The sequence below is a fragment of the Aplidium turbinatum genome, chromosome 6, assembly GCF_918807975.1.
Source record: "Aplidium turbinatum chromosome 6, kaAplTurb1.1, whole genome shotgun sequence".
Taxonomy (NCBI): domain Eukaryota; kingdom Metazoa; phylum Chordata; class Ascidiacea; order Aplousobranchia; family Polyclinidae; genus Aplidium; species Aplidium turbinatum.
The window spans coordinates 28,225,522-28,251,424 of NC_137477.1; the positions used below are offsets into that span (position 1 = coordinate 28,225,522).

General features: G+C 38.6%; 1 protein-coding gene across 2 annotated transcripts; it reads right to left on the bottom strand.

The window, feature by feature from the left end:
* Positions 1-2,032: 2,032 nt before the first annotated feature.
* LOC145771588 (pre-mRNA-splicing factor CWC22 homolog) lies at positions 2,033-18,703 on the bottom strand. Of its 2 annotated transcripts, none has more exons than XM_082583294.1 (14): positions 18,493-18,703; positions 16,975-17,103; positions 10,542-10,710; positions 9,891-10,013; positions 8,945-9,082; positions 8,363-8,567; positions 8,111-8,182; positions 6,802-6,953; positions 5,371-5,448; positions 4,647-4,757; positions 3,665-3,834; positions 3,235-3,336; positions 2,908-3,035; positions 2,033-2,529 (listed from the first exon to the last, which is right to left on the bottom strand). In XM_082583294.1, the coding sequence occupies exons 1-14, from the start codon at positions 18,624-18,626 to the stop codon at positions 2,309-2,311; spliced, it is 1,932 nt and encodes a 643-aa protein (XP_082439420.1). In that variant the 5' UTR covers positions 18,627-18,703; the 3' UTR covers positions 2,033-2,308. The 2 variants fall into 2 exon arrangements, with proteins under 2 accessions (XP_082439420.1, XP_082439419.1); XM_082583293.1 differs by having other exon boundaries at positions 2,033-2,535.
* Between the last annotated feature and the right edge of the window lie 7,200 nt (positions 18,704-25,903).

Below are 25,903 nucleotides of genomic sequence, written 5' to 3' on the forward strand. Positions count from 1 at the left end.
GAATCGCGCACTCGATAGCCTACCTGTATTTATGCAAATTTATACTGTAAAAAGGGAATCGGAGTATTAAAGCCTTTCTGCTGTGTTTGAAGTGAGGTGGCTTTCAAAAGTCAAAGGCAAGCATATTAATGTTGAAAAACGAAGTCGTAATTTTTCTAACGGAAATAAATCCAAACTTGGTCCATTTTGCAGTGACATCTGGCTTTTGAACTTATACTAGGCCTAACTTATTTATCACATTTGCTTGAAAAACTGAACGAACTTAATGTTGCCCTCCAAGGAGAAAACGTCAATGTTTTACATTGAAACCTAAAAGTGAAGATTTTATCAAAAATAAAAGATCTGAAAATGACTCATTTAGCCTACTGATGAGTTTTTGCTTAAAGATGTGAAATCAAATATTATTAAGATTATGGTTTACCGACCATTTGTCAAATTTGTTGAAACAGTTTCAAAAGTAGGCTAGGACTCCAGAATTGGACTACATCAAATTAGATTAGGTCCAAAGCTATTTCCAATGCAAAAACAAAGTAGCCTACCGAACACCTCCGTCTTAAATCTCAGGAAGAACTTGCTGATCTATCTTCTAACTTGAATTTTGTGGACATTTCTGAATTTTGCAATTTTCTCGCTTAATCACACGGCATTAAGTCAACCAGCGGCATATGGGGCGTCACAAGCGTGTTTCAATCTAGCAGCGGATTTAGTCAGGGAGTGGAATAGAAGACAGATTTTGAGATGGAAAATAGAAAGATGAGCTGGAAGACAGTCTTCCATCTCAATTCCATCACTCAAACAATACAAAAGTTGTAAAACTGATTAAGTCAAAATTTCTGTTTAATTAGGCTACATTTCCTCAACTGAAATAATTCGATTTTTGTTCTTATTGAACCTGATCAACTGTTGCCCGAACGGTTGTTCGAGGAGAAATCGACAACCTGTAGTTACTTTCGCATAAAGAAAAACCAGTTGTTATTCATACACATTGCGTTCACTGGTGAAGCCGTACTTCTGCATAGATTGTTAGAACAACCAGAACTAGTAGCGTTGGCAGGGGGTACTTTTGGACCCGGTATGATTTTAGCGTTGACAGGGGTGTCCAGGGGGTACTTTTGGACCCAGCATGATTTTAGGGGCCTGGAACCTTTCCAAGGGGCTCAGAAACTTACTGCGCATTTTTCGGATATAATGCGTATTCTCAATAGTGTCTTGGTTTGGGGCCGGAGGATCTCATTGGTACCGGGCCCAAAATGCCCTCTGAACGCCCCTGGCTGGAACCCCTTCTCTGTAAGGAAATATTAATCTTACCTGTTAATCGTGACTACTTTTTGTGCTTCTTGTTATTGCTATAAAGAGATTGTGTATTGTTTAATAAAAACGTGGTTACCTATGAAAGTTGTTGTAATCACACCATCGCATTTGTGGAGTCATGATCATTAGAGCAACCTCACGATATCATACAACTCATTGTTATTTTTGGGACAAAATGATCTTTACACATAAAACTTTAAAATGTGAGACGAGAAAACATCATGAATAAAAATGCTTCGGCACTGTAAAGAGAACTCGACGTTTGCCATGAAAGTTGCACAGAAGCGAGTAAAAACATTAGATTAAGTCGGTCTAACTCCAACAAATGTTCGGCAAACCTGCCCACATTCTTTTACAGATATTCGTAAAATGTTAATAATAAATGACTGGAATTAATTACAATCTGCACTGAGCTACGTACAAACACAAAAGGTGTTAACATTAACACTTTTTGTGCTTGTTTTTCAGTTGTGTTTGTACGTAGCTCAGTGCAGATTGTAATTAATTTCAGTAATTTATTATTAACATTATACGAATATTTGTTGTTTTGTTTAGATGAATTAGTTATTTTCCTGACGAGGGCAGAAAGTTTTGCCGAAAACGTTGGAATTTATATATTTATTTTTTTATTTTATGTATTGTTTTTGGATTATGAAATTCAACCCTATCAAGTTGCTATCAATTATCTGTCTATATGGTATTCAAGAATTATCTCTCTACCAAAGCTATACTATTCTTTAATGTGTAAAGAACAAATTTGATGATTGTTTTTGCACTGCATAAACAGCTACTGTATAAAATACAATTGCATTTTGATAGAAACGTTCAAGCAAACACGTGTTTTGCAACTACGTACAGGAAAAGAAACTTCTGATCTGACCAAAATGCCGCCATTGGCTAAAATACTCTGCTCACTCAGTCGATGACGCCACGAGAGGGGCAAGAAACAGGTGGTGATGAGGAAACAAAATCACTTGGATCTCGGAACATGGAGACTTCATCTGTCATTTGTATTGTTCACCACAGATATTGTAGACTTAATTTTGAAATGATTGTCCGAGTCACTCGACTCCTCATTCTCTTCTGATGACGACGAGGAGGATGAAGAAGCCATTTTCTTTTTTCTCTTTTTTGACTCTTTTCTTTTTACAACCTTTTTCTTCTTTTTGGAATTCTTTTTCTTTTTTCTCCGCTTTTCTTCAGCAGATGAACTTTCTTCTGAATCTGATAAACAAACAAATAAAATATAGAAGAAGCAGAACACAAACGAAAATTTACTTTGCAGTTGAAAGCTCGGCGTGGGCTAAAAGCGCTTTTAATTGATTCATTTCCTAGCAGATTATCAGGTAGACATTTCCTTCATTTCCATTTCCTAGCAGATTATGTCGTACAACTGGTGATGTTTACTTATTTTGATATCGACAACTTGGTCAATAGTCACGACTCTTCTATTTTTAAACTGAATGTAAACAGCTCCTTGTTTGCTTCATTCAGTCATTGCACAAACATTTAATATGCATCTTTATATAAACATAATCCATTACAATTCTTGAATCTTTTTTCAAAAGTTAATTGATTGTTGAGAATGTACTGTACCTGAGGAATCTTCATTGGAGGAAGAATCGCTGGAAGAAGAAGAACCATCAAGAGCAGCCAGTTGCTGCTCCTGCAGCTTCAAGGACATCATCCGAGCAGTCGTTTTCAAGTGTTCCCGGAGATCGTCGCTAAAAGAGAGGCGAGAAAATTACCACCAGAAAGCATCTCTTATCTCTATAATAATCTAAAATCACCCACTGGATGACAAGAAGACGCACAAGGAATGCATTGTTTCCAGTTAACACTTGCTTTCAGATATGCTGAAATATTCCATGTCATTAATGAAATGAGTTTTTGACAAAATTGAAGAAAACGTTTATGACGTACGTTATGCCTCCCAAGCCGATCGAAGTAAAAAAGTTGATCGCAAATCTTGTGTTTTGAGGATTGTCGCGCGGAAAAATGCCTTCGAAGAACGGAGCCAATGTTCTGAAACAAAAAAATAGCAGAAGGACGTTACGTTTTCTGCAGAAGACGTTTAGTAAAAAAAGATTTCATTTGTCAATGGTTTCTTCTGCCAATGAAAAATATTTGAGCAAAAAATGCTGCACTTGTCAAAATAGAACCTCGCCAGGCTACAATACGTCACGCTGACAAATCAGAAGCTGCAAAATAAAATCTTATTTTGTTGCAAGCCTGCGTGGCACACTTGGACAAAGCATTTTGTTCAGAGAAGACTTTTACCTCCACTAGGTTGTTTATATCAAATTATTTTAATATTTAAAACCAAAAAGGAAAACCCATTGAAACTTCTTACGGGTCCTTCAGCCTTTCATTTAACTTCGTGATTCCAATGTACTCCGTGATTTCCTGGAAGAGAATCTTTATGAAGATCCGAGAGGAAGAGGTCGTGCTGTCTTCGTTGAGAACGATGTTGGATAACACGCTCCAAGGTAATGCATCCGAGTGGAGAAGATGGGCGAAGAACTGAGGAGAAAAGATATCATAGCAAGACATTCTATGACTGCATGTGCCGTTAGAAGTAATCATAATTATTCTCAGTTGTGTTCGAAATATGCAACTTTCCCTCTACTTTCTCCTCCATCTATATCTGAATTACTTCTACATTTTAAAACGATCACACCAGCGTAAAAAGGTTGGTGTTCGGCTATTCGCTATTTCATCTTGCAGGCTGATCACAGGGTCACAGTAAGGGCTTGAAGATACATGCATGAGTTTTGAGATATGTTTCGTAATTCGCAAAGAGAACAGCTTTAAAATGCAAGAGGAAAACAGCATTGAGGCATAATGGGAGTACACTTTGCTTAGCTTCATGCCATTGTTACAATCTGTCGTCGAGTGGTGCTGGAAACAAGAAGAAAACGCTTGCTTCAACCATCACATACCGATTTGATTCGGAATTCACGTACCAGTCTCCCATATAACTTCATATTATCAGGAAACCGAAAAATTCTTTCCCATACGTGGTTGTGATTGGACTTATGGCAACTAAATTTCCTCTGCATTCCATACTTCGTTTTTTGTGGGAAATGGATTTTAAAAGACGGGCATGTTGTTTAGGATGTGATTAGATGCACTGCACAAAAGCCTTTTTACCTTTAATCAGAAAGTAAGTGCAATTCTATCTTGCATAAGCTCTGTAAAGTTTCAATTCTGCTTTGACAATGTCCACTGCAATTTATTATAGCTTAGTCGTAGGCGTCATTGCTAAAAAATTATTTTTCTTGCATTATCACATTTTCAAATGTTGTAATTATGTTAGAACCAGTGACAAGTACCTTTGCAACGTTCCGAAGCTTGTTGGTCTCCAACCTGTGGATGGTTTCGTATTGTTGACCGAAAAGTTTCTCAAATTCCTCCATAAATTCTTTTCTCAACAAACAGAACCTCTGCACAAATAATGATCGATTGGTTAATGCTGAAGATTACATTGTGTCCAATCTGCATTTTAAAAAACATCATAAAATATCAATTTTTAAAATGTTCTGCAAATTTTGATTGGTCATTTGTGCAAAAAGACCGCCCCCCGGAAAGATATTTCTGTTCTTTAACAGGGTTCTCTATGTTGAGCGCATTTTGTAAACATGAACCTTTACGTGAACTTCTGTTCATGGTATTTCTGAATTGCATATAAAAAGATAAAAACATAGAAAGACTTAATTCCAATAGTACAACGGCATAAAGATTACAAAGTACAACCAGAAGCAAAAACTACTTCATCGAATGAACAATCGCTGTCACTTATACAATCGCACGTTGAATGTTACTGCTTTTGAAATTGGATTTGGGCAGAGTCGGCTGTACTTTTGAAGAGCTTTGGTCTACCTTTAGTTTAGAATAGTCTAAAAACATATGGCATGCTTTTCCATACCTAAAATTTCTTTATAAAAAACAAACAAAAATTTTGTATGTAGTTCATTTTAAAACACCACTCTAGTAGCCTATGCTTCATAAAAGTGTTTAAGGGCAAGGTAAATTGAAGGCAAGGTATAGGCAACTTACCCCTCCGAGTAATCCAAAGAATTTCTCGTAAGTTCGAAGCTGAGAACAGCAATCCACCACCATGGCGCATATCTCACCCTGTCAACAATAAATTCGTGAAACATTTAAACATAAGACAAAGCGAGGTTGAACGCCGTTTTCGCAGGATCTCACTTGTAACAATATGCCATTATTAGCGCCTAACAACTTGGGGACCACAGATTTTCATGAGGTATGCCAATGGGTTTAAATTTTCGTCCCCACTTGCGCATTTTTAATGAGACAGGCGGCCATACATGAATGGGTACCTTCAGCTCAAAGATTAACATTTAGGCAAACTGATGTACCAAATGTCTGAGCGTTGATGAGAGACGATGTGGATTTCAAAGACTGCATTCAGTTAACGCAAGGGAATTTTTCCTTACATTTTTTTGCTTGGATTTGTAAAAATGGGGTAGAATCATATAATGACAATAGAATGGTTTTGTAATTGATTGTAAAAATAAAGAGACTGCAAAACTTCTATGAATAAATGAGGATATAGAGCAGTGGTTCTTAACCTTTTTTCTATCAAGCCCACCTTCAGTAATGGTCATGTGATTCGCGCCCCCCTAGATTTTAAATAAGTATCATACCAAAAAATTGCATTCGACTAAATTTTTAATGCGAGGTTTAACTCCAGAGAGTGAACAACGTAAGTCTCCTTCAACTCTCAGCCTGTTTCTGTACTTGGTCTTGATAGCAACGAGAGCAGAAAATGCAGCTTCACAAAGATACGTGGATCCAAACATTGTTAGAATTCGAAGAGCCCGAGTTGTGATAAGAGGGTAAACAGGAAGGTAATTGGCCCAGAACATTGAATCGCTGCAGCCTACGATGCTCTGCAGCAAACAAAAAAAAATGAAAAAAGAATAGTAGGCTACCACGTGACCACAACTAGGCTGGGGATAGGCCACTGAGCTAAGCACTCACCTGATAAGGTGATCGAGCATTAAATAAAAGTGTAAAAAAGCAATCAAGCATTAAGTAAATAAAACAGGCCATTAGTACTAGTAATATTATTAAGTAAATAAAACTGTAAAAAAGCAATTTGAACAAAAAAGTAAAAGTGAAGCAGCGTCGAGAAAATTTGATAAATCTGAAGGAGTTCAGCGCAAAATAGTTTTGTAAAGTTCTGGTCTAACTAATAAAGCAAGAATTACTGAATACAATATAAAGTAAGATAAAATACAAAATATGACGAACAGCATAGGTCATAGGACATTAAAGTAATTTAAAAAAATTGAAATTGTTGTTGAGCTCGCGCCCCCCTTGAGAGATGCTTCACGCCCCCCCGGTTAAGAACCACTGATATAGAGGTAAGAATTACAGGAGGAGAATCAAGAACATTAAGCATTTTGGGACATAAGAACTCAAACCGATCACTCCACAAAGCAGCAGTGTTAGACTTACGTAATCTTGTTCTCCAAATTCCATCTTTAAAATTTTGTGAGCGCATTCTTCAAACGAGAGACTGGACTGGATAGCGAGATAGATTGTTCTTCGGAGAGCAGTGAGATTCGTTTCTGTTTTGTCTTGTATTTCCAACTTTGCTGCAGTATCGTCTGCAGTATGCACGCAACAAAACATTTAAAACTTTCCTTATTTAAAATTCTACTCTTTGTTCGCAAGATATCAAACACAACAAATATTGAACTTGCAGGTGATTCGAGTCGTGCAATATATAAACAACGTAGAAAAACGTGTTGTAATCAATATTATTAGAAGTTATTGCACGTTTTATCCTGCACCAAAAGCAACGCTTTTCATCCCTTATTGTTGTCGGACGTCTTTTAGGTGCAGACAGTTAGGTGCCTGCCAAATAGGTGCGCCCACTGTGGTGTCAGGATATTTAGGTGCTATTCCCAGTAAAATCTATTGCATTAGGTGCTTGATATTAACACTGCAGACAGTGGCGTACGCAGGATTTTCTCAGGTGTGGGGGGGGGGGCATTTAAAATGCTTTTCAAATCAAAACGAAAGAAAAAGAATAAAAAAACGTAGACGACGTAATAGGCTTACTCAACCGAGTGAATCACGCATATTGAGGACCGTACGTTCAGTGGCGTACGCAGGATTTTGTTACTGAGGGAGGGAGCATTCGAAATAATTTGACATTTTTGATCAAGAGTAGCCTAATGCTACTTTATAACCATTTTTGATAAATGATTATGAGTGTAATTTGACACACCGAATAGCACCTAAATGTCCTGACGCCACCAGTGCGCGCACCTATTTGGCAGGCACCTAAAAGTCTGCACCTAAAAGACGTGGATTCCTCGTTGTTTAGCCCTTGCTGGCTTTCAAAGATACACTTACTCTATTAGCTGTTTTGCGATGGAAACGTATGCATAACACAGTCTATCTACGTTTACCACCATATGGATGCAATTTATACTAAGGCGTGAATTCACTCGATCTTGTGACCGAAAGTTGAAGGACAATGAAACAATTTATCCTTAAATTTATAAAATCGTATAAAACGTGATCGTCTAATAAATGGCAAATCACATCTTTTTCAATTGTGCTTATGACATCATCATGATCAGATTCGTGCTGGAGCAACTATACGCAATACGGGATTTGAAAATATAATGTTGTATATTTTAGAAGAAGCGCAGCACCAAAAGCAGAGGCCCAGTGTTTGTTCTCTGTGCGCCAGAAAGACACCGATTGCTTATTGTCAAGTCTGGTGAGTTTTCAGCCGTGTGACGCCACATACCTTCTTCTTCTGATTCATCTGATGAAGAGTCCCCACTGGAGTTCGAGTCATCACTACTCTCATCCAAAATATCTGTGGATGAAGAAAAGATGATTAAAAACACACTTTTCTCGACGGTGAGGCACAATAACACACGCGGTTTAGCTAAATGTCTTATGCAAAAGAAAATTATGTTCATTCGGCTTGGTGTTTAGTTGCTGTACTTGACAATCACACATCATGACCCCAACCAATCCAACCATATGTTAGCACCTTTTTTAATTTGTTTGTAGTTTTCTTCACTCTTTTGATAGTCAGGATCAAAGCGAAAAACGTTGAGATTCATCTCCAGAGCTTTGAGGTTGTCGTCGTCAAGAGTGAGCATGTGAGTGAACTGTTCGCTTTCGTCGACTAGATCCAAATCATCAAGCACTGACGGGTGCTCCTTGAAGCCATCTTTTCTTATTGCAAACATCACCTGCAAGTTAGAACGAAGCAAGCAATGAAACAGGTTTCTCAGTAAGTAAAGTTGTAGCCGAGACGTGCACATCTTCAAAGTGTCTTTTTTGGCTGTTTCAGTCAAAATTTGAAATCACCACCACAGTGTAGACCGATTCCTAGCCGACATTGATTTGATGTTGGTTATCACTAGGCATTTGTAGAATAAGTAAGGTGATGAATTATTAAAATGGAGGCCGAAATTATTTCCCCCTCATCTTAAAAGGGTAAAAAAGATCGACAAAACAAAGTAGGCCGGTTTAACGAGGTCGGACAGCACCAAATACTCATTTCATATTATATGTGTACAAGCAAAGCAACATGGTAGAATAACATGTCGTGTAGAAATAGTCTTACTTCTATCATGTACTGCACGCGCTTTTCCAACTGCTGTTCATGTAGAATGTGTCGCAATCTTTCGAAGACGGCAGCCAAACCACGAGGCGACACCTCGCCGAGTTTCATCCCACACTCTTTCAGAAAACCGATTGCCACCTAAAATTATGTCGCATAATTTGAACAGCCTAAAATGAAGGAACGGAAACAAAACTAAAAGATGGTTGAACGTTGGCCAATCATCTGATGTGTGTGCGAGTTCCCAAATATGTTCGATTCAGATCTCGGCTCCAAATGACAAACCACTCTGGCCTCTGCCTCTGCTAACGAGCAAGTAAAGATGCTGCTTGCCGTAACTTTAGTTACAAATGAGATATATATACAGTATAACTGCAAGAAAAATCTGAAACTATTTTTTGTCGTATTCCGGCCATGCCTGGCGTTTGAAGAACTACAAACTAAGTGCGTCAAAAAGAAAGAAATCAAGTTTTCTCGTCCATAAAGTCAAGCTACACAAAGCCGAACTAAAGCGACTGCACTTCCTATTACACTCACCTCATGATGAACATATTGTGCAATTCAAAAAACTAATCAACACAACACTCACAAAAATGTTGAAATGCTGATTATCCTACCCTATGGCTAAGTTTGAAGCAAATCCTTGTCCTACCTCCTACTCACCTAGCTGAACCTCAATTGTGGTTTACCTTGTTTGTATCAACATAGCCGAACTGTTTCATTTAGGAAAGTTTAAAATTTGACAAAAACAATTGCGTAAGTGCACTTACATGCATTTCTTTAACTGGCAAACGCAGCAACATAAATATTATCGCAGGATTTACATTCTCAAGTGAAGCTATAATTTTGCTTGCAAGGTTACAAAATCACAAAATCATAAACAAACTCAAACGTTCAAAGCAAGTCTGAAACTTATTTCTCGCGGAACAACAAATATGTACTAGCCTACCTCCACGGAGTCATCTGTTGGTCTTTCAAGAAGCAAGGTGAGGATTTGAAGACCGATAATTTCATGTGCAACTTGTTGGTTGATGAGATGAGCAATGAATTGAGCGGAATGCAGACATGTCGCCTGAAAGATATCTCAACGTCATGTTCTTCACAACGTTTTTGTGTTTAGATATAAATGTATTAGCCGAGCGAGCATGGTACGAACCTTTAAATCGTACATAAGTGATATGGTAATACAAAAAAAATTTAAGTTAAAGACATAATCTGCATACTTTTTTTAATAGGCTACCACAGTATAAGGAAAATATCATAATTTATTTAAAACCCACTTATTACAAATTTGATAATATTTATTAAATTAGTAAAGTATAATTTTAACAATTTGTTTTTATTGTAACAAGATACAATACAACCACAGATACAGTACAACAAAAACACAGTCCTGAAATAAACAAATTGTACACTACAATCATCAAATCAGCTGCTTGGGATGGGATTAGGAAGTTTCTTGCCCAGTAACAGCTGTATGTTCTCAATGAGGGTCAGCGATGAGAGCCCTTCTCCCTTTGCTATGTGACTGACACTAGTACGCTACAAAGTTTTATTTTGCCACTTATTAAGAAACAGCTTATAATTCCACTTCAAGTACCTTCAGGTTGCGACGAAAGGATCGGCGAAACTGAGCCACAACACGGCGAAGAATCAATTCTCCATTTTGTGGAAATCTTGAGTTAATGATCGCAGTGAAACATGCATAAACATGGGTGAATGTTGGAGATGCATTTTGAGCCATCATCACAGATCTTGCCAATACCCCTCTGATACATGGAAAAGCAGTTAACACCATGCAAAATAGTTGCGTGTACAAAAAAGTAAACTATAAATGAAAAAAAAAAGGCCAGTAAATCAGCTTTTTACAGTGACCGGGAAGATTGAACATGAACAGATAAAACAAGCTTGCAATAGTGATATATATACTGTAAAGGATTGTTTTCACATTATATTCGAGGTATGACCAAGCATGTTATATATTGGAGCAGTGTGCATATCATCAACCCTAAATGTTGAAGCGAATAGATCAGCATTTATTAAAACTAGGTATTGAATACTAAATTTAATGTTCACAGGACTAACCATAATGCTAAATGGTGTATATATAAACAAAAAAAAGCCAAACACATTTCCACAGGCATCATGATTAAGAATGGTCAACTTCAGTGCCGCCGCTTTGAAGATAACTGTTTGAGTTGCTTCTGTTTATTTAGAGACATTGTAGAGATCAGTTAGGTTGGAGTAGCAAATGATTAACTGTTGTCTTAGGAGTAGCTCTGTCAGCTTGATTATAGATTAGGTACTTCATGGTTATTCATGTATTTGGAATAACACACCAGAAACTGTGTTTTCCAGCATTTTTCAGCACACTGCCCACTTTTATTGAAAACTTTGTTTGGGACCCACCGAGATTGGCAAAGTCTTTCGACAACAAAAATTTTAAAAACTGAAATAAACCAAAAACAATATAGTCAACAAAGTTTTGTTAATTGGACCGTAAATCTTCTTTTTTGGATAATATGCAAACAATTTATAATCATATCCAGCAAACGTTTGATGAGAGACACACTGAAAGCCATTTTAGGCAAAATACAAGTCGGTCCAGAAAGTCAGTTAACACGCACAAGGCATAATCATTAATACCAATAAGAAGATTTATAGTTATCATTTGGCAGACCAATTTACAGATAACTGCACAATATCAGTTTATTTTTAAAAACAATTTAGTTGATTGCTAAAAATCTTAATATTTTTTTGTATGGTTTGCTGACCCAAAAAGCTCCCCGAACCTTCTCAATGGACCATGGCCCACTGGTTGGGAAACGCTGCCAAAAATGGTGTTGACTCATTTGTAATAAGCAACCAACTTGAAGTACCACACAGGCATTAATTCAAAGGAAAAAGACATATTGTTGTAAAATAAACAACGAAAAACACAATTTACAAAAAGAACAGTTGAAAGCCTTGTTTCAAAATCATGGCTGACTTTACGAAAAAGTCTCACAGACCCACATGGATAGAGGTGGAAGCTGTTTTTTTTTTTTCGCTGGGACTTTTCGGTCATTTGTCCGAAATGGCTTGAAAAAATTCGGTCATTTTTCATTTATTTCGGTCATTTTTTCTGATGAAAATATTTCCTTTCAATTAGCTGATACAAACCAAAATTTGCACTTGCTGACTAGTTACAACATTAAGTTTCGCTGAGAAACGTTGTCGTGTTTTACCTGAGAAAAGTTAGAACAGACAAACGTTTCTTCAACGTTCATCAGCGAAACTCAACCTGGCCGAATTGACTATATTTTTTCGGACATTTTGCTAAAAAATCGGTCAGTGACAGATAAATGACCGAAAAAAAAACCCAGGGTGGAGGTGGAGCAGTGCCAAACATTAATTACTGTAATCAAAAGCTTTGTTAGATTTACTAACAAAATAACAGTTATACTAATGTACAATGTACATTTATCTCACAGTAATAGAGTTTGAACATATATATATATTAGAACTGCACACACATCTAAGAGATCTCTACAATCTCTCTTAATGAATAAACAGAAGCAGCAACAAAACCACAAAGTCCGAATTGAAACAGTTGTCTCCAAAATGGTGATTGTGAGTCACTGTAGCTTAGATAACATCATCATCACTGGGTAAAAAGCAAGCCTTAAAGCAGCCGGCGGCCATCGCGGTCATGGCCGCTAAGTAGTGCTTGAATGACCGCCAGTGCTACCTCCTCAGTAGTCCAATTTGGCCGCCGATTTCTTCTAGCTAATTATTTAACTTTGCAATAGAATAATCGTGGATTAACTGTCGAAAATATCTAGTATCAAAGAGTGACGCAGAATTAGGTCAGCGCGTCATAATCACCACTGTTGTATTGTGCGGTAACATTTGCTATTGTATGGAAAATATCCAGCTGCGATCACCAGCTATAAGTCTTGTTTGTAATTCCCGATGTTTATTTTAACAAAGTGTTAATCCAAAGTGCTAATTTACATCGGCTGGCAATATTGTCGTTTTTATGTAGATTCAATGTTGTCGGACATTGAATCGTTGTTAAAAAGGAGAACTACCTATAGGCGCCGACTCCGGGGGGGCGAAGGGGCGGCGCTCCCCCGTGAATTTAGCTCGGGGTGGCTGCCCCCCCGCAAATTATTTTAAAAAAAATCCTAAAGCAAATGTTTCTAAGTTCAAATTTGCGTTAGTTTGACCTTCATTGCGGATCGATCTCAATTAAAAGATCTACTTGTTGCAACAAGAGCGCTGCTCCTAAGATAACAAAAGAAACAGAAGTACGGTAGCTGATAAACGCCAGCATGGTGCCGCTGAAGCATAGTAACAATGATTGAAAAACGTTTTTCTTGATTTCTTCCGCTTTGTTTTTTCTTGGGAGTGTCAATAACGAGGTGCAGTTTGCTCAGTTTAGTATCTACGCGTATTAAGAGCCAAAGTTCAAAGTGACCAGCATATAATTCGAAGTAGCCTACAGGCCTCGAAATTCGCTTTTGTTGACGGCGGACAAACGTGTCCGGTCTGAGCAGCTATCTCGGCGGACAAATCACGTCTCACGGCGGACACACCAGTTTTAGCCGTCGATCGTCATGCTTAATCACTTTATCTTGATAATAATTCTTCGCCATTTCAGAACTCTAACTACGGTTTTAGAAGGCTTTTTAAAAAATCAGTAAAGTCACTCTGAAAGGCTTTCATCAGACCAACGACTTGCGCTTGAAGAGTCAAAGCGCCGTGTAGCTGGTCAATACGTCACATAACTGATTAACTTCCCCCGAACGAGGTCGTGTGGCTTATTGCGTCACAATACTCTGGGCAGGAGTCGGAAAATTTGTACAATGACGCTACTATTTTCTAACTCTGAAACTCTGTGTGCAAACTCTGAAACTGTGAAACTCTGCTGTGCAAAGTTTCACAGGCTTTTTTCTTTAAGTTTATTTTTGCGTGTCATGTGAGCGAAAGTGAATTTTCCTTGGGTCTTTTCTTTCTTACTGTAATACCAAAACTTAACAAATTTTGTTGCATCTTGCTGTAATAGCGTACTCGTATAATCTAATTTAGTAACCAACCTTGCCGTATCATCATTACTCGGAGATCAAAGCCAGATATTGTGACGTAAAACTTGAACTAAATTGCGCGTGATTAGTGTAGAAGTACCTGTACTCCTATCGATTCTTAGCGAAGAATTCACCTTTGTTACGCTGATTCAATGTCATCAATCGTTGAAGCAACGTAAAAATCGAAAGTTTTCCTCCTTAAATGGAAGCTAAGGGATACAGTATTCACATTTTCTAGATGCGCGCTAGAATGCGCTGGAAAATATATTATTGCAATGCAATGACGATTTGTATCGCTAGTTCCTGTGTTGTTTCTCGGCGGACAAATATGACCGATCTAGATGGTACATCCCGCGGACATCACATGCTGTGACGGCGGACATGTCCGCCGGGACTTTCGAGGCCTGAGCCTACATTATAAAGCTTGGCGATATACAATGGCAGATAGACGCAAACAAACATCAAGGCTGACAAACAAACATCAGCATTTTGAACGTAAGCAATCAGTCGGCTAAAAAGTTTGCCCCCCCGGAAATTTTCAAAACCCGGCGCCTATGGAACTACCCACTACCCAGACAACAAAATTCGTCATTTTTACCCTGATTTAACGGTACCCGGACATTTGGTCGACAGGACGTTTGGTCGACAAGACATTTGGTCGACAGGACATTTGGTCGACAGGACGTTAGGTCGACAGAACGATTCATTTTAGGGTTAGGGTTAGTTAACTAACCTTAACCCTAACCTAACCCTAACATGAATCGTTCTGTCGACCTAACGTGACCCTGTCGACCAAATGTCTTGTCGACCAAACGTCCTGTCGACCAAACGACCGTACACCGATTTAACGACTGCAAACGTAGAATCAATGTAAAAATGACAAATTTTGTTGTCTGGGTAGTTTAGTTGACATCCGAGGGGAAAACACGTGTCTTCAGAGTTGAGAAATGTTTCCGCTGTGTGTTAGTGACTTCACACCCTAAATGGTGACATCATAACGGTATAAATGCCATGGTCAGGTTTTATGAAAGGCGGTATGCAGTTGAAACAATTTAGTGTCGTTACATGGTCCCACAATACCGGATTACAATCCCGATAAAGCAGTTATTGCGTGGTACAACGATTCTATAGCAGGACGTCGCCCAGACTTCAACAACACTAAGTGATCATTTTGGCATTGTTGCAAGTTTAATTCTAGTTGCTTGTGCTATCGTTATTTGTATTTTGGCCTCCAAGCACGCAGATTTGGCCGCCGAGAAGAAGTTCTCGGTAGGCCAAGATGGCTGCCGGAAACGGAATGGCCGTTTCGGTGAGGCCGATTCGGTGAGTCCGATTCGGTGAGTCCGATTCGGTGAGTCCGATTCGGTGAGTCCGATTCGGTGAGTCCGATCCCTTAACGGGGGAATTTTTCAATTTTTTTTTAATTATCGGGTACCGTAGCCTAATTATCATTGCCGTTTTAGGGTTAGGGGTTAGAGCAGGGGCGGGCAACTTCTCCAGTCGGCGGGCCTGATATGGGAAAATGAAGTGCTTGGCGGGCCGGATTCATGAATCGCTACATTAATCGCGTATTCATCCACCTAGACAAGGAATAAATTGTATTCCATGTAATGTAAACTTTAAGTTTAAAGCATAGAGACCAAAAACAGTATTAAAGAATTTATTAACAATTAACGTAATGTAGGCCTACTTCAATAGCTGCTGAAGTCAATGAGACATTTGTGGTCGATCAAAGTTGTCAACAAGTTCTTTGAATTCTGGCTGCATGTCGGATGTAGAAACCTCAGTAAAGACTGCACATCATGAACATCAGTGAAATTGGGTCGCGGCTTTGTCTTGTTAATGTTCATGATCGAAAATGTTTGCTCGCAAATGTATGTAGACCCGAACAGAACAATAGTTTCATGGCCATCTTTCTCAGGTTGGTAAACTTGGACTCATTCAGTGACGCATAAAATTTGTCAATGCTTTTAGATTGGAATATCTCTTTCAGGGGTGAGTCACATTGCAAATCAATCAATTCCAGCTGTAGAGCATCCGGCACCTTTTCAAAGTCAGTTGTAATGGGTGATGACAAGAGATCAAACTCAGCAGAAAGTTTCTGGAAGTCCTCAAAACGACGACCAAATTTATTGTCTGGTGCAGATATCATATGGGTGTACTTCTCAATTGTTATCATCTGGGGTACCATAGTTTCGAGTGTTGGAAAGGGTGTTGTGATATTCTGATTAAGCAGGCGAGAAAACAGTTTTAGCTTCACCCTGAATGCCTTCACTGTTGAGTACATTTCGTGAGTAAAAGTGCCCTTCCCTTGAAGTCTGGCGTTCAATTCATTCATAATTATGTTCAAAGAGATCAACTAAAAACGCCAGATCTGATAGCCATTCTGATCTTCTGAGTTGAGGATGTTCTGTATCTTTCTCTGTTATCTCCAAAAACCATAATATATCCGTTGTCAGGTCGAAACACAACATGCTTGTCACTTGACTAAAAACCGAAAACAAAGAATCAAAGAACCAAAGAATAACTAACAGTCACTATTATTTGACGTAGGAAGCAAGTAGTGGGGGATTGCGGCAGAGTGTGGCCGCGGGCCACATTATCATGTTAAGACCGGAAACTGTCTGCGGGCCGCTTAAAATCCCGTCGCGGGCCGAGTCCGGCCCGCGGGCCGTATGTTGCCCGCCTCTGGGTTAGAGGTTAGGAACTCACCGAATCGGTCTTACCGAATAGTAGCAGACCCGCCGGAAAAAAACATGAGTTTTAAGGCCTGAAAAAGTCATGATAAAATTGAGGGATGCAGTAATTGCAAAATTTGAGTGAGGCATCTTGAGTTGTTTAAGAAAGTATATACAACAGGCAAAAGCCACGTGTGGAATGCACCAGAATGAATCATGTTTGAAATTTCATTTTGTTTTCTGAGATGATGTGAAAGCTAACCCAAGAATGAACAATTATTTTTACCTTCCTCGTACAAGATTTTCTTGAAATAATTCCTTTGCTATTTCTTTAATATTAGAGACGTTGACTTTGTTGATCAAACCATTGATGCTTTTTTTCAAAGCTTCCCAGCTTAAACGTTGAAACTCTTCACTGCAATAAAAAAAGAAACATGTTATACTGTATTGTATAGTTACATTATGTTGATAATAATAACACCACACCTAACAAACTTAATTTGTGAAAAAAATCAGAACTCTTTAAAACAGAGATCACCAAACTACGGCCCGCCACGTGCTGCGGAAATAACAGCTGCACTACAACTTTTAAGGTAAAAAGTTACTAAACTTTTTGTACATTTTTCTACCAGGCAGCCTACATGTTGGTGTTCTGTTTTTATCATTAGGCCACCACAAATGGGGACAGCCTAGGCCAAATTTGGAAAGATAAATGTTTTTTCAAGAGCACGATGCCATGTAGTGTATCACAGCAGGGGGATAACTTTTCCAGCAACCTTTTGATTTTCATTACAACTTTGCTATTCCACCGCTGACTTTGTTATTTATTGTGCTCAATTCAAGTCAATGGGGATTCTAAATAGTTGTATATCTTTTCGCAATTTGCATCCGGCCCGCAGCTGTTAATCTCGCAGCAATCCGGCCCTCAGAGAAAAAAGTTTGGTGACACCTGCTTTAAAAGGACTTGATTCCAAGAAATGTTTTTGAAACATTTGAAACAGTCTAAAACACACATTTCAAAGAAAACAAGTACAGTAGAATTCGCCTATAACAGCACCTCTAGGGGATTGCAAAAACTGACGTTATAGACGAACTACCGCAAACTATTCCAAAACTGTCTTTTGATTAAAGAAAGAGGTGTATAATCCAGTTAGGTTTACTGTGTACCACCAAACTGACAAAAGTCACGCAGAAAATACAGTAAACAAAGAAATTGTTTAAAAAAATAACCTACAGCGAAAGGTAGGCTACAGGAAATTTGCGCAATACAGCTCATTACATACAGTGGTACTGTGTAACACTGCGGCTTCTATTTTATACAGTACGGTACTGCACGTACAACTGTTGCTTTGAGTTGTTCAGCTGTAGAGCTGCTTTTTACATGTTATAGCCTAGTTTTTCACGCGAGAAAAAAGTTAATTCAGTTAATTAAAGTCCCTGCTGCAAACGACGTAGCAAAATAAAGGGAAGACATTTTGCAAGCAGCAGCGCTAACTGGATTAAAAGACTGACCGTTTGTGGTGAAGGTGATGGCTTAAAGTGACGTTATAAACGAACAAAAGACGTCTGGGGACCAATAAAGGGTGCTGTTACATGCAAATTGACGTTATAGGCAATGCTGTTGTAGCCGAACTACAATGTACCGGTACGTAAAAGATAGGAATTCTGCCGGGACCGAGCGAAATGTGACGTAATAGGCGAATTGACGTTATAAACAAAGCCGTTATAGGCGAATTCTACTGTACAACCATATCTGATGATGTGATTTTACAACTGACATGTTTACATTTTAAACATACCATACCTATTTTTATCAGTGATTTGCTGTTGCATCAACCTTAGCTTGGCTGGAGGAATATATGCACCTCCTGTTTTTGTAGCAATGGCTGTTGGTTCATTTGTCTTCTGTTTCTTAGAAGGAGGTTGTTCATCACCCATTATATATGTATTGGTGACTTACAAAGCAAACAGAAAAAAAGTGGGATTTCAAGTAAAATTCACAAGTTGTATTATATATACCTAGAAGATAACAATATACCGTACCTCAAATGACAATTAATTCTAAAGATTAGGCAACAAGTGGGATAACTTGTTCTTTCCGTTTTTACATACGATACTTTACATACGTTAGGTTAAAGCTTTGTAGTAGATTATTACATTTCAATGATTGAGTTCAAACAAATTACTACGAGATTACAATGTAGGCTATTGCAATCAGTTAGTGAAAACTAAAACGAGTCAGTAACATATGAAAAGAAACTGTAAACACATTGACTGTAGAAACCTAAACTTTCAAGCTAACTCGCAATGCCAATAAATAATTACATATGCACTGAAACAAGAGTCGGTAACCTTTTTTGCTCTATGGAGCAGTTTAAAACTGAAATTCTATCACGGACCAGCCTTCTAACACCAATAAATGTTCAGCAATGAAAATTGATAACAGCTCATATAAGTTATTACAACTTTGATTCAATGAGAACCTTGAGCTTGTTTTGCCTGCAACGAGATGTTCCCACGTAGTAATTATGGAACACCCCAGAAAACCATTTTATCTGGTCAGATCCATACCCGATCTGATGAAGATATGGACCTGATAAAGTGGTTGTTCTAGGATAAATGTCATGTCCTCATCCATCTCTGACGAATATAATCAAATGCTGTTTTATGCTGACTTCGAAAAAACTCTTTTTGGTCACGGTGTTTTCCCCTCTCAATCTGGCACGCTTGCCAGATGCTTTGTCCCTGAGATCTTTCGGCGGTATTTTGCCAATTTCTCACTCTCGCCCTTTCCACAAAAGTAGCCAATGTCTTGTAGGGCTGAAACGTCGGGATGAAACATCTGGCACCCTTGCCATGCAATGCGACCTCTTTTGTCCAAGCAGTCAAACCAAACAGTTCGCCAATCATGGTTGCAGCCCTATTCATGCACACCTGGACATAAAAAGAACAGTACAGTTTTACTGTGAAACAATCAATCAGAGCCTTAAATAGTTGGGAGGCTGTGATGTTTTTAGCATATTATAATAGGCATAGGCGCCGGGTTTTGAAAATTACCGGGGGGGCAAACTTTCTAGCCGCCCGATTGCTTACATTCAAAATGCTGATGTTTGTTTGTCAGCCTTGATGTTTGTTTGCGTCTATCTGCCATTGTATATCGCCAAGCTTTATAATGTAGGCTCAGGCCTCGAATTTCACGGCGGACATGTCCGCCGTCACAGCATGTGATGTCCGCGGGAAGTACCATCTAGATCGGTCATATCTGTCCGCCGAGAAATAACACAGGAACTAGCGATACAAATCATCATTGCATAGCACGAACAATTGTTGCAATAATATATTTTCCAGCGCATTCTAGCGCGCATCTAGAAAATGTGAATACTGTATCCCTTATCTTCCATTCAAGGAGGAAAATTTTCGATTTTTACATTGCTTCAACGATTGATGACATTGAATCAGCGTAACAAAGGTGAATTCTTCGCTAAGAATCGATAGGAGTACAGGTACTTCTACACTAATCACGCGCAATTTAGTTCAAGTTTTACGTCACAATATCTGGCTTTGATCTCCGAGTAATGATGATACGGCAAGGTTGGTTACTAAATTAGATTATACGAGTACGCTATTACAGCAAGATGCAACAAAATTTGTTAAGTTTTGGTATTACAGTAAGAAAGAAAAGACCCAAGGAAAATTCACTTTCGCTCACATGACACGCAAAAATAAACTTAAAGAAAAAAGCCTGTGAAACTTTGCACAGCAGAGTTTCACAGTTTCAGAGTTTGCACACAGAGTTTCAGAGTTAGAAAATAGTAGCGTCATTGTACAAATTTTCCGACTCTTGCCCAGAGTATTGTGACGCAATAAGCCACACGACCTCGTTCGGGGGAAGTTAATCAGTTATGTGACGTATTGACCAGCTACACGGCGCTTTGACTCTTCAAGCGCAAGTCGTTGGTCTGATGAAAGCCTTTCAGAGTGACTTTACTGATTTTTTAAAAAGCCTTCTAAAACCGTAGTTAGAGTTCTGAAATGGCGAAGAATTATTATCAAGATAAAGTGATTAAGCATGACGATCGACGGCTAAAACTGGTGTGTCCGCCGTGAGACGTGATTTGTCCGCCGAGATAGCTGCTCAGACCGGACACGTTTGTCCGCCGTCAACAAAAGCGAATTTCGAGGCCTGTAGGCTACTTCGAAATATATGCTGGTCACTTTGAACTTTGGCTCTTAATACGCGTAGATACTAAACTGAGCAAACTGCACCTCGTTATTGACACTCCCAAGAAAAAACAAAGCGGAAGAAATCAAGAAAAACGTTTTTCAATCATTGTTACTATGCTTCAACGGCACCATGCTGGCGTTTATCAGCTACCGTACTTCTGTTTCTTTTGTTATCTTAGGACTTAGGAGCAGCGCTCTTGTTGCAACAAGTGATCTTTTAATTGAGATCGATCCGCAATGAAGGTCAAACTAACGCAAATTTGAAATTAGAAACATTTGCTTTAGGATTTTTTTTTAAATAATTTGCGGGGGGGCAGCCACCCCGAGCTAAATTCACGGGGGGGCGCTGCCCCTCCGGAGTCGGCGCCTATGATAATAGGCTGTGGCTATATTTACACTATATAGTGTAATAATAGCCTGAATAGTGTTGCCAGATAAGGAATTCTGCCCTAATTTGAGAAAAGTTTAAAGCTGTTGAAAACAAAAGCTTGCATCTTGGAAATATTTTTTAGTCCTGGGAAGATCAAAACCGTAATCTTATTCCTAACTCTAACCCTTACCTTAACCCTTCCTAACTTTAATCCTAACTCTGGCAACACCAGATTGTGGAAAAATAGCCACTTCCATTATAATAACAATGAGCAGAATGTTCAAAAAAAAATATATGTGTGATCAAATATTCCAACCACAGCAGAAGGCTTTGCAAAGTTATGTCTGATGTGATCCAATTGCAACAAGTTAAATGCATATGCAGCAAGAAAGGGAAGAATTCTCATAAGGTTTTACATTCTCAAAAGGTCAATACCATGAGTCTTGAACACTGAATATAGAAGCGCTACAAATATCGGTGTTATTAAAGAAAATAGATCATCAGTAATTCTCACACATTTAACTTAAAAAAGTTTACACTCCGGTAAAAACTTCTCACGGAGCTGAGGCTGCCACATGAGAGCCTTGCAGTTGGCAATCTGATCTAAAAGTTCTCGAAGTTACATCAAGGTGGAGCAACACAGTCTAATTAACAATCAGCTATTTGCCTAGTTAATTAACCATGTCTGTAAATTGGTAAGAATTGCTGGCTGGCCTATGAGATGAGTATTTGTTACTGTGAATAAATACAATGGAATGCAGGCTTGCCAGGTCTACTTATGGAAAAAATGGCAAACAACAGATCAAAAAATGCCAAATGACCTAAAAAAAATGCCAAATAGGCAAACCGCTGCAAAATCGACGGTTTCTTCATTAATGAATAATGGATTTGATGAAATATATGGAAAAAACTAAAAAAAGCTCAGCCCAGACTTACTGCTAATTGCACAACCTAGAGAGTATCATACCGTATTCTTCAAAAAAAAGAAACAACCAAATTCATATACATCATTATTATCCCAGCTATTACCATTAAGCAGTATCACTTCATAGAATGCCTGAAACAATTGAAAGCCAGATATGAAAAATTATGGAATATGAAGATGTTTTCGTTAGGGGTGTTCAATTTCGATTTTCGATTCGATTATGGTGATATTCGAAATCGTTTTTTGTATCGGACATATTCGAAATTATAGCCACCTTTTCGGCTGAACGCGGTTGAAAGTAACGCGAGTGGCGCGAAATCTGTCTTGTCGCATTTTGCAAGCGAAAAAAGACTTCGACGCATGCGCATCGTCGATCACGTGACTATCACACGCTCTCGCGGGTCCAACGGCCAGTCCGTCCTGCACCAGGGATGCCAGGTTGGCATTTTTAATGCCAAATTTCACAAATTTCTCTCAAGAATGAAGATAGCTAGGTTGTGCAATAGCAGAAAGTGTAGGCTGAGCTTTGTCGCAGTTTTATCTATTTTTACCGAATCCATAGGCGCCTAAGCCGTGGGAGCAGGGCCGTAGCCAGACCGCAGAGCAAGGGGTAGCCATACCGCAGAGCAAGGGGGGGGGCAACTTTTTTAGGGGGGCCGAAAAAATTTATATGGGCAAAATCATTATTATTGTAGCTGTTGCCAGAGAATGTTGAGATTTTGCCAAGGAGGGACGAAATTTTTTTCAGGGGGGCGAGGCCCCCTCTGGCTACTGTGAAGGGGCAACTTTTTATGCTGTATTGATACATAAAACAATAGATGAACTAGCGATCGGCAGCAGGAAAACACTTTTTGAATGCAAACCGCAACAGCTTCGCGAGAAATAATCACTAGAACGAGTTGCAAATTGCGATGCTAGAATCCAACACCAGACAACAAAATCTGTCATTTTTACATTGATATAATGTCTGCAGACGTTGAATCAATGTAATAATGACTGATTTTGCTGCCTGAGACGTAGCAAAATTCTACCATTTTGTGTCGGTTCAATGTAATCAGATGTTGAATGCACCCAAAAACAACACAATTTGCTACGTAGACGGAGCGTGCGTTTAGCTTTATGCGCTTGCAAACATACTCAACGTCGCTTTAGAGTCGAAACCTCTGCACTCTGCAGTGAAATGTCGCGGCAGTGAATCGCTTGAAGGCAGTGTAAATGAACTTGAAGTGTTTGGGATCCCAGCGACCTCGGCTCCAGCGGAGCAATCGTTTTCAAAAGCTGGCCTGACCGTCACGAAGCTGAGATCCCGACTGACGGGTGACGATGTCGATCAGCTTGTGTTCATAAACACCAACATGGGCATGGAGCTGTAGACGTTATTTTGTGTTATTTTTTCGCAAATTTTCATGTCGTTTCTTTGAATAAAATCACATTTTGTAGTTTGGTGAATATTTGTGATATTCGAAATCGAAATCGAAAATAAATTGAATTTCGATTTTCGAATATTCAAATAATCGAAATTGAACACCCCTAGTTTTCGTCCCATTTTGCAAGCATGACAATAGCATCATAATCAGCAACATAAAAAAGGTTCATGAAAGACTTGAAGATGTTACTTCAACTACAGAAATTTATCAGTACTAGAAATAATAACCGTAAACACACAGTACCGGTAATGTTTACAAATATATGTGAAATGTGTTCATTTGCCATGTCCATGGTTTTATTCTGCAGAAGTCTTTCCATCCTCTTTGACCAATCGCCATCTTTCGGTGAAGCGGTGGCCATGTGCTCCGACCAGTTGTTTTATATCAATATCTTGGACTGGATCGTCATGCTATTGTCTGTTTGTTTATCTATTTTTTCTAACGTAATATGTCGAATTTTTTTTTCACTTCTATTATAGTTTAAAGTGTAAAACATATGGCAAGCTAAATTTCTCATATTACTGTGACAATGTGACATGCCACTACTACATCCCAGCTAGCGATGCCTGTCATTTTTGCATTAATTCAACGTTTGCTAACGTTGGATCGGTGTGGAGGTGACGATTTTAGCTGACTGCGGTATAAAATTATCGCTTTATCAACGCAACTTTATAGGCTATCAAAGCACGCTTGATATCTTCAAGACATAACTTCCCTGGGTATAATTGAATTTCCGCAAGATGATGACGTTGTTTTGCTAGTTTGTTTTACTTGTTTTCGTCATTGATTCGTATCGCCAAGTTGTATCTATTTTGTGAGTCGTGCAAGGCCTGGTACATTGCGCTTGAAATGGCTTTGCCTGTGGTAGGATTTCTTTGTGGGGTTTTCTTTGCCTGCCTTGCTCTTCTTTGCTATGAGCTAAACGCATCAAGACGTGTTGCCCTCACGACCATCAGCACTCTTGATAACGCACCAAGGCCGATCTTCATAGCAACTGTCCATACAAACCTTAAATATATCAGCTAAAGCTATTTGGGCTAATAAAGCTATAGCCTAAATATATTTTCCCTTTATATCTTAAATTTTTCTGAAGGTGTTGCGACCGTGCCAAATTTCTCAACTCAATTTATAACTTACTTCGGTCACAACCACGTTTTAACGTTCGCGTTTTGTCGCTTCTACCTTTTTCTCGACCTTTGCTATGTTGACGTGTATTGTTTTTGATATGATGGTCAGAAATAAAAAAACAACTGAACTGAACTCTAGTCATGAGAACAACGTTTAAAAAGCCAATTTAAAAAATGCCAAACAAAATTTTTCAGGCAATAGAACAACAAAAAAGGCCAAAAAACTGCCAAACAGGATTTTTTCATGCCAAACAACATAAAAAAATGAATGCCAACCTGACAACCCTGAGTGGAAGTTGTTGTCTGTGGAACGTCCAGAAGTTAATGCCTCATCGGCAGAAAAGTACCCAAACAAGAGTTGCCAGATTTGATGGTTGTAGCAGCAAAAACAAAAACAAGATAAAAGTTAAAACAAATCTTTGTGATAAAAAATCACTGCTGTATTTGAATAAAAAAGATGTTCGAAACAAGGTATTGCTTAAAATGTTAAATCATGGCAATTTTTATAGAGACCTTAATATTACACCGTGAAATGTGAATTATTTAAATTTGATTCAACGTTCTTTCCACAAAGATAAGAGTTAAACTGATTGGTAAAAGCGGCCATCAAATACCCTTAATCAAATACCCATAAAAAAAAACAAAAAAAAACAAAAAAATCAAATACCTAGCCTAGTGGGAAAATACAGTTTCTATCGCTGTCAATTTTTTGCTACAATCGGCTGCCGAGAGACATAAATTTTAGTAGTCGTGCTGAAGCTGAAACTCATGAGACAAGCTGGCACCACTGCGCAAGTAGTTTTTTTTTTAATTTCATGATAGTTAAAACCAAAGTTACTGGTCTGAGCGTAAAATGCGAAAATATAGGGCCGCCTGGAATAAATTGCGACCTTAACAAATTTGGTATCGTTGGAAAGCTTAATTCCTCTAGTTTAGGATTATCACTCTCCTCCAACCAGGGACCCTTGGCAAAAAAAGTTGTGGCCGTTTTTTAAGCAACACCTTGCGCCGCTAGTGGCGCAGCTAATCTAGCTATGTTTTCAGCAGAAACCAGAGCCACTATATACATAGTCTGGAAAGTCATGTTTTGAGGTTGTTGTTTACAGCGCCACCTAGGAGAGCTATGGTTAAATCACAGAATC